The 8,965-nt window shown below is 50.0% G+C and overlaps 1 protein-coding gene across 1 annotated transcript; it reads left to right on the top strand.

Moving 5' to 3' along the window:
* The first annotated feature begins 4,040 nt into the window (after window positions 1–4,040).
* On the top strand, window positions 4,041–5,245 carry LOC124646920 (peroxidase 2-like). Its single transcript, XM_047186958.1, has 2 exons — window positions 4,041–4,331; window positions 4,466–5,245. The coding sequence occupies exons 1-2, from the start codon at window positions 4,041–4,043 to the stop codon at window positions 5,243–5,245; spliced, it is 1,071 nt and encodes a 356-aa protein (XP_047042914.1).
* Window positions 5,246–8,965: the final 3,720 nt, after the last annotated feature.

The following is an 8,965-nucleotide window of genomic DNA, read 5'->3' as shown; positions in this document are numbered from 1 at the left end:
ATACTTGTGGCTCATCGGCGCGTGTGAGATGTGTGATCAATCGGTACGCGCAAGTGAAGAGGATTCCACTTCCGAAGTCCAATGCACGGCTAAGGCTTATGACACGCGAGCAATACAATTTGGTTAGTATACTTGCTTCTTATTTACTTCATGACCGCAAGTTGGTGTCAATTCCATATATTTTGTATCATGTGTACACAGGTGCCTCCTCAATGGTGCGCCTCCAAGAAAGCGTGCTATGCCCGGATAGTGGATGGTTGGGTAAGCCCGGCGTTCCTGGCAAGTCACCGTGATGCGCAGAGAAGGCGTCGCCTCTTGGTAGGTGGAGTACACCGTCAGGGGCCCCTCGCCGTTGGTGCCTATGTGGAAAAACAGGTGAGCAAATGCATCCACTATTTGTTCTCACATTGTTATTCTTTATGCGCGAGTGTTGCCTTCATTGTTCTTAATGTTTTCTTTTGCAGAGAAAGGAGAAGGGTGAAGATGTCCATGAATTTGATATTTTATGTCAGTCCCGGATGAAGAAGGTTGTGAAGGAGGGGGAGTCGCCGTGGCTCAACGAGAACTTCAACAATAAACGCATAGCGTACTGCGACAAGTTCAAGCAGGTGAAGGGTAAGGACGCTGACCCGTACAAGGAGCCCATCGATGCCGAGGTTGCTATGCTTGTGGGAGAAGGCATGAAGAATGGTTGATTATACATTGCGGATGGTTCCGTCGACACCAGTAGCACGCCTTCTTTGTCCCAACTCCGTGCTTCCAGGACAAGCGGAAAGCCTGGTATAGAGACCCGTATTAAGCCTTCAGTAGTCATGTTCAACGAGATGCAGGTATGTTCTTCATGGGCCCGTTCAGAAATTCCTTCACAAATTGCTTAAATGTTTTGCATTCTAATGATGATGATGACATTACGATGTAGGCTAAGTGGGATGAAGAGCGCCGTCGTGCCGAGGAGGCCGAGAGAGAACTTGCGGAAGTGAAGGCGACGCTGCAAAGCCACGACGAGAGGTTTGCTTCTTATGACCAGCTATTTGCGGTAAGTTCTTGCTTGAAACACATAATACCATGGTCGATGTCTTCTTTTTTTAGCTTGTGAACCTTACCTTCTAGAATTGGATTTGCAGATGTTGCATGCAGCTGGTGCACCTGGTATGGCCGGCGCACCTCCTCTTCCTCCTCTCCCACCTCTCCCTCCTCTTTCTGGGCCATTTGTAAGTTGTTTTGCCTCTTTTTCGTTCTAGGGCATTTTATTTGTGTCATGCACCTTCTCATGCATGCATACTCCTTTACCATGCTTGCAGGGGATCCCATCGGCTGGTTCTCACAACCCGTCGCACCAGTCGGAAGCAAGCCCTGTGACCCCAGCTGGTAGTACGAGCATGCCTCCGCCGGCCAATCCTGACCTTCACAGCCTAAGGAGGCAACTTTGTGAGTTCTCATGCTCTTCTCCTTATCTTGCTTGCAGAAATTACGCCTAGCACTATCTTTAACTATATCCATAGATACCCAAAAGTATTCCATTTTGTGCTTGTTAACTCAACATGCCCATTTGTTACCTTTTGTGTATGTCGATTATCCTTGTCAACTAGTTTTCTACAGTAAACCTTACTCTTCCGTGCTTTCGAATTTGTAGGATTTCATCGAGGACTCCTAGGTCAATGTGGACTTGCATGTGTTGATCGCAGAGTCGAGGACCCCATGATGGATTTGTACTCGTTTGTTGATTGAGGATCATAGTGTGGTCTTGTAGTTTATGATCGTCTGCTCGTTTGGGGACTTGTTTGTCACGTTTGAGGATTAGTGAACTTGTATGGTGTTCGTTAGATATGTCAACCTCTACTTTATGTGTGTTATTCGTGATATTTATAGTATCGATGTACTTCTATATGTCAACCGTTGGTATTGGAGTTCAACATGTTGCTAGTTACACATTATATGCATATTTGTGTGTGAAACGCAGGAATATGAGAGAAAACAGGGGCAATGCCGTTGTGCTCCCAGTCCTTTTTGCCGGGTATCTCAGGAAAAAACACCCGGCGAAGATACCTTTGCCGTGCGTCCCAGGGAAAAACACCCGGTGGAGATACATTTGCCGTGTCTCCCAGGCCACGGTACCCAGCGAAGAGGGCTTGACGTAGCCTTCCCATGGTAATTTGCCGTGTGTAGTAGCAGGTAACACCCGGCAAACAAATAGCAATGACGTGGCTTCCTTTCTTGTTTGCCGTGTAGCTTATAAAAAACACCCGGCGAAGACAAAAACGGTGACGTGGTTTTTTTGGTCTTTGCCGTGTGTGCGTTTCCACGGGACTCGGCAAAGAGAAAACGATGATGTGGCCCTTCCATACTCTTTGTTGTATGGTAGGAACAAGCACACGGCGAAGAAAACGCGCAGTTAGGCTGGCTGCAAACGGAGTTTCACTTTTCTCTGCCGTGTGCCTTCTTCCGACACCCGGCAAAGAGGCTTTGCCGTGTATCCGAGAAAATACACCCGGCGAAGATTCTTCGCCGGCCATGTCTTCGCCGTGTCGTCTTCGCCGAGGGTAATACACGGCGAATTCTTCGCCGGGTGTTTTTAGCCTTTCGCCGGGTATTTTTGGTACCCGGTAAAGATGCTGTTTCCTGTAGTGACGACTCCATGGAAAACAAACGTGCTGCGAAAAATCCTCAACGGTAGTTTCTCCATATTATTGGCATCTCTTTCGTCCGTATACCAGGGCGGATCTACAGTGTAAGCACCGGTGTCAATTGACACCGACGCCCCCAGGACACATTTTCTTATAGTTGTAGTGCATAAGCAAAAAATGACACCATTAAAAATAGTTGTAAGCTTGTGTTGTTTGTTGTTTTGACACTAGTGACCATTTATTCTGGCTTCGCCCCTGCCGTACACCACTGTTGTTGCTCCTCCTCCAGTCCCTCCCCCGGATCTCCACGCCATGCCATGTTGAGCGTGGCCGAGGGAGTGTAGTCGTGCTGGTCTCCGCGCTCCGATCTGGCCGTCCGGTATCCCCACTGTCACTTTTGTCCACGTGCCAAGGAGCAGCAAGGAGAAAAATGTCGATGTGTGCTCCATGGGGGGAAAGCTAATTTCGTGGGTTTGTCGTGGCCATCACACCGCTGCTGCCTCATACGGCAGCACCAGGAGAAGTCGGGCCAAGGGCTAAGGCTGGACACGAGCTAACTTGGTCCAAGTCATGTTTTGGCTCGTCGTTTGTCAGCTCGGTTTGGGCTGGCTCGCTGGGCTGTCGAGTCTGAAAAATGAGCTTTGCCTCGGGCTTCATAGAAACTCGGTGTGGCTCGGGCTAGCTCACGAGCCAAGCACCCTTAGTCACTGCCCGGTGGGCCCATAGAAGAGTAGCATGAATAACGGCGATGGATCCTTCATACGCCGATGACCTATCAAACTTGGGGGAGAAATGAATGTGACGAGGACGTAGTGGTGGCTTGGGAAAGCTACGAGTGGTCGCCATGGCGTCAACTGTCGCGACGCTGGATGGAGGCATGGTAGGTCGGGGCGCTGGATGGTGATGGAACGGACGGCGGATTGGCGTGTGGCGACATACTGTGCCGGCGGCGGGGACGCCCTGTGGAGGCGGCGGCGGATTGGCGTGCAACAGCATCGTGTGTTGGCGGCAACAGCCAACAGGTAGTTAGTTCCCGATTCTTCATCTCGTAAATTTACCAGCCGTTGGTTAACTAGTTAGTTGCACATGTATAGGTTCCATGCACAGCACCCTTTTGTAATATTCGAGGTCGAGTGTCAAACCAGGGCATGTACGCAAATCGATCATGGCCACGTAGCCGCAGTATGCATAAGGGAGGAGCAATAAAGCTGGCGCGCCGCGATGCACGCTCATCAACCTGTGTGTTTGTGTGTGCTCGCAACAGATCACGGCTGGCCAGTTGACTTGCCAACAAGAATCCGCTGCAAAAGTACACACGGGTTACGGCTATAAATACACATGCAAAACAGCAAGTTTACTCCATCCCATCTTCTCTCGAGCAAAACACAAGACCCGAGCAGGAAGCTAGGTAGGAAGATGGCCAAGCTTGCCCTTCTCGCCGTGCTTGCGTCCTTGCTCGGCGCCGTGTCCGGCGAATTCTCAATCTACGCCGGCTACGGCTTTCCACCCCCGAATCCCAGCGTGCCCTACCCGCTCCCACCGGCTTGTCCTCCGCTGAGCCCTGCCCCTGGGCTCAAGGTCGGCCACTATGCCGACAAGGACAAGTGCCCTGGGGCGGAGGAGATCGTGAGGGAAGTCGTGGAGAAAGCCACAGCCGGCGAAAAGGCCGGGCTTATACGCCTCTTCTTCCACGACTGCTTCGTCGAGGTACCAACACGTACATTCATTTCTTGCAGTATTCTTCGTATATATAGTTTGTGCATGAAATGTAACTATGTAAGGTACGTAATTAGAGTAGCTGGCTCACAAATGTTGTCCGTACGTTGGCGTGGTTCTCCCAGGGCTGCGACGGCTCCGTCCTGCTCAGCGGCACGGACACGGAGAGGACGGCTTTCCCGAACCTGAGCCTGCGTGGCTTCGAACTCATTGAGGAGGCAAAGGCTAAACTCGAGAAGCACTGCCCAGGCATCGTCTCGTGCGCCGACATCGTCGCCTTCGCCGGCCGCGACGCCAGCTACAGCCTGAGCTACGGCAGGATCAACTACCGTGTGCCGGCCGGCCGGTACGACGGGAAAGTATCGCGCGCCAACGACACCTTCCAGAACCTGCCGCCGCCCTTCAGCGACCTCGCCCTGACGACGGCCATGTTCGCCGCCAAGGGGCTCAACCAGAACGAAATGGTCGTGCTTTCTGGCGCGCACTCCATCGGACGCTCAGCCTGCTCCTCCTTCCCCGACCGTCTCCCGCCGGCTGCCAACTCCAGCACCGCCATGGAACCCAAGCTCGCAGGGCAGCTGACCGCGACCTGCAGCGCCGGCAGTAGCGTAAATGTGCCGCAGGATGCTGTGACCCCCGATAGGTTGGACAACCAGTACTACAAGAACGTCGTGAGCCGCGATGTGCTCTTCAACTCCGACGCGTCGCTCACCACGTCCTCGCAAACCGAGGACCTGGTAGAGTTCTATGCCGGTAACCTTCCCTTTTTGGGTGGCAAGTTCTTAGGCCCACTCGCGTGGTACCATGACTTTGAAGATGCCATGGTGAAGATGGGCTACATCGGGGTGAAGACCAGCGCCGAGGGCGAGATCAGGAAGACGTGCGCGTTCATCAACAAGTCCTAGTACCCCCTACCTACACCGGTTGACGGTCTGGACATCTTGACGCCTTGGACTAGTGAGAACAATATTTCGTAGTACCGTGCTCTCTGGTGTGCTGTTCTGTCATCCTTTCTAGTTTGCTCATTCATTTCGTTCATTCATTTGTACCATGTTTGTAATTCTTCTTTGACCACTACCTCCAACGCCCGTATTCTTTTCTATATTGAGATTCACGAGTTAGATTCTGTTAATCGATAATTTATGTGCTTTATGGATGATCTCTATGTTATTCCCAGTGTCATTATTGATTAGATTTCTTGGATGTTCTTTCTTGTTCACAAGTCAACACATCACTACTAGGAAAATCCTTATTGCCGGCGCACCTTAATTGCCTATTGCCAACGCACCTACGCACGCCGACGCTAGCACACCGGAGGTAACGGCTTATCGCCGGTGCACCAACCAGGTGTGCCGGTGGTAGCGTTGTTACTGCCGGCGCACCAGCCATGTGCGCCGGCGGTATTTTTTCAGAATTCGAAGAAAAACTCAATCTAGATTTAGATCTAGGCAGAGATCTAGGTCGTTACCGTGTTCGTCGCCGTGGTTGTGGTCGTCGATGTGGGCATCACACATGAAGGAGGGAGAGGCGGTGGTTGCCGGAGTGAGAGGAGGTGGTCGCCGGGGGGACGTCGAGGAGTTGGTCTCCTTCAGGAGGTGCTCGCTGGAGGGAGGGAGATGATGGAGGATCTAGGGGAAAGAAGGCGTACAAGTGGAAGAGAAGGAGGGAGAAGGGGAAGATGAGGAGAAGAGAAGGTGGCCAGAGGGACGAAGAGGAGAAGGAGGAGAAGTGAAAGAGGAGGGAGGGAGAATTAGAAGAGAAGGGGAAGGGCGCCGGCTGATTACAATTTATAGTGATGTTATAGCCGGCGCACCACTATGCCCATGCGCCGGCAGTAAGTTTTTTTTTTTGAAACTTTTTTGCACCAAAATCTTAAATCTCAGAAGACTCCTATTTTCCTTTTGATTTTAAGGAATCTAAAAAAAATGGTAAATGACCGTAGGTCGTTGCAATCGGATGTAACTTTTCCAGTAGATTCATTTTCATAAAATATACTTTTTCATCGGTGGTCGTATGCAACCAGAAATACCGTTTTACCGCAACATGACGTTATTTTGCATAATATATTGAAATTCATGTTTGCAAATTTTTCTAACAACTAGAACACATAACAGATGGCCGTCTCAAAGGATTTTATTTTTTTTCAATTTATTTCATTTCGTCTTATATGTTCAAAGCCAAAAAGGCGACCCACGGGGGTGTGCTGGGGAGGGGGGAGGGGTGGAGCCAAAAACGGTCACCACCTACCGACGACGCACGGCTATATGCCGGTGGTAATCAATATACCCGTAACATCTGATACGTTGCAAACGTATCTATATTTTTTTTATGCTCCATGCTTGTTTTACACCAATTTCTATATATTTTTTTTTACACTTCGTTTCACTTTTATATATTTTCCGGAACTAATCTATTAACAAGATACCACAGTGCCAGTTCCCTGTTGATAAGGGGTTGCCCGATCTTCTCAGTAAGCGACGATGGATGTGATAAACTCACGATGAACACAGCGGATGAAATCGATGATAGTGGAAGATAACTTGTATGACGCCGTCGAAGTCTCTCGATTGATTCCTGTCGCCAATGCAACAGCTCTCAACCCTGCAAGATATTCGCAACTCCACACACTTGCGCACGTAGCCGGCGACCACGAAGCGGTAAGTTGCAACCATCTAATCCCCAATGAAACAGTAGATCACACAAGACTTTCAGTAGCAAAACACCAAATTGATGCAGATTGGTGTAGAGATTCAATAGAGTTGCAAAGCAATCAACTATGAACTAGGGTTTATCTTAAACGTAGTATAAACCTAATTTGGGGACGTCCTGGGCACTTATATAGGGGTTCAGGACGACCAGGAGTCGAGAAAATACATTAAAAACCGACCCAGATCGGGATCTGGTCGAGACTGACTCGGACACGGCCGGCCTGGGGGCCGGTCGACCGGGCCAGGGACCGGGCAGGCCGGTTGGAACCGGGCCTGGCACCGGGTGGTGACCGGACTAGGGGTCCAGAGCCCCTGGATGGTGCCCGGTGTGCACCGGTCTAGGGTCCGGTCGGCGCCGGGCTGATCCGGCGTTGCGCCCGGTCGAACCGGACGTGGGACCGGGCCGGCCGGCTTGGCGGCCGGTCAGACCGGGGGTGGCGCCGGCCTGGACATCGTCTTCTTCCCACGCGCATGCCTCCCTCTCCTCTCTCGTGCGTCCTTGGGATGTCTTCTGGTCCAGCTTCATGTCCAGCTCCATATCCAGCTTCACGTCCAGCTGCTCCTCTTCTCCTCGTGAGATGCTTGCTCCATCTTCATACCTGATCATACATAAGTAACATGACTTAGGTAGTATAAAGTTCTCATCAATGAAAGTATCATTTAGGAACAAGTTCACCTGTTGTTTGAGTAGCTTCGCACGAGCTCTTGTCATAGGTCCAATCCTAACTTCATTGGACTTTCACAGCAGCATTGTCTTCATCTTGTAATGACGGAGGTAGTAGTTCGGTTGGGATGTCCTCATCATCTCCCCCTCTTCAAAACGCGTCGACCTCGACGCTTCAAGGTCTTCTCCGTCATATGGTGTCAAATCAGCAACATTGAAAGAATTACTGACACCAAACTCCTCAGTTGGAAGATCTATAGAGTATGCATTATCATTGATCTTGGCAAGCACTTTGTAAGGACCAGCACCACGAGGAAGCAACTTGGACTTCCGTAGCTTCGGGAACCTATCCTTGCGAAAATGAACCCAGACCATATCACCAGGCTTGAACAACATCTCCTTACGCTTCTTGTTCACCCTTGTAGCATTGTTCTTGCCTTTCTTCTTTATCAGCTTTTTAGTCTTCACATGTATCTTCCGTACAAAATCTGCCATCTTTGATGCCTCCATATTGACTCTCTCATGTATGGGTAGAGGCAACAAGTCAAGTGGAGTAATGGGTTTGAAACCATACACCACCTCAAACGGACACAACTCTGTGGTAGAATGTACCGTCCTGTTATAAGCAAACTCCACATGCGGCAAATAATCTTCCCACTCCTTCAAGTTCTTCTTGATCATGGATCTCAACAGTTGTGACAATGTTCTATTCACCACCTCAGTTTGACCATCAGTTTGGGGATGACAAGTAGTGCTGAAAAGTAGCTTCGTCCCCAGCTTTCCCCAAAGTGTCTTCCAGAAGTAGCTCATAAACTTCACGTCATGATCAGAAACAATAGTCTTCGGGACTCCATGTAGACGTACAATTTCCCTGAAAAACAGGTTAGCAATATGCGACGCATCGTCGTTTTTGTGGCAGGCAATAAAGTGTGACATCTTAGAGAATCTATCCACTACCACAAATATAGAATCATGACCTCTCTTAGTACGCGGCAAACCCAACACAAAATCCATACTTATATCTTCCAATGGTGTAGTAGGTGCCGGTAAAGGAGTATACAAACCGTGACGCTTCAGCTTGGACTTGGACTTGTTGCAAGTAATGCACCTCTTCACATACCTGTCCACATCCCGCCTCATCTTTGGCCAATAGAAATGATCAGCGAGCATGAGTAGCGTCTTCTCACGCCCAAAGTGACCCATCAAACCTCCAGCCTGTGATTCCTGCAATAAGAGCAAACGCATAGACGATT

This window comes from Lolium rigidum, chromosome 4 (genome assembly GCF_022539505.1).
Source record: "Lolium rigidum isolate FL_2022 chromosome 4, APGP_CSIRO_Lrig_0.1, whole genome shotgun sequence".
NCBI classification, from domain to species: Eukaryota; Viridiplantae; Streptophyta; class Magnoliopsida; order Poales; family Poaceae; genus Lolium; species Lolium rigidum.
The sequence above is the reverse complement of the archived record's forward strand: the minus strand, read 5'-3'. Positions and strand labels throughout refer to the sequence as shown.

What these genes read in the sequence shown, in the direction of transcription:
- LOC124646920 (XM_047186958.1), top strand. Translation starts at nt 4,041, where the DNA reads ATGGCCAAGCTTGCCCTTCTCGCCGTGCTTGCGTCCTTGCTCGGCGCC. An exon ending in TCCACGACTGCTTCGTCGAG is followed by an intron (nt 4,332 to 4,465) that starts GTACCAACACGT and finishes TGGTTCTCCCAG; the next exon opens with GGCTGCGACGGCTCCGTCCT.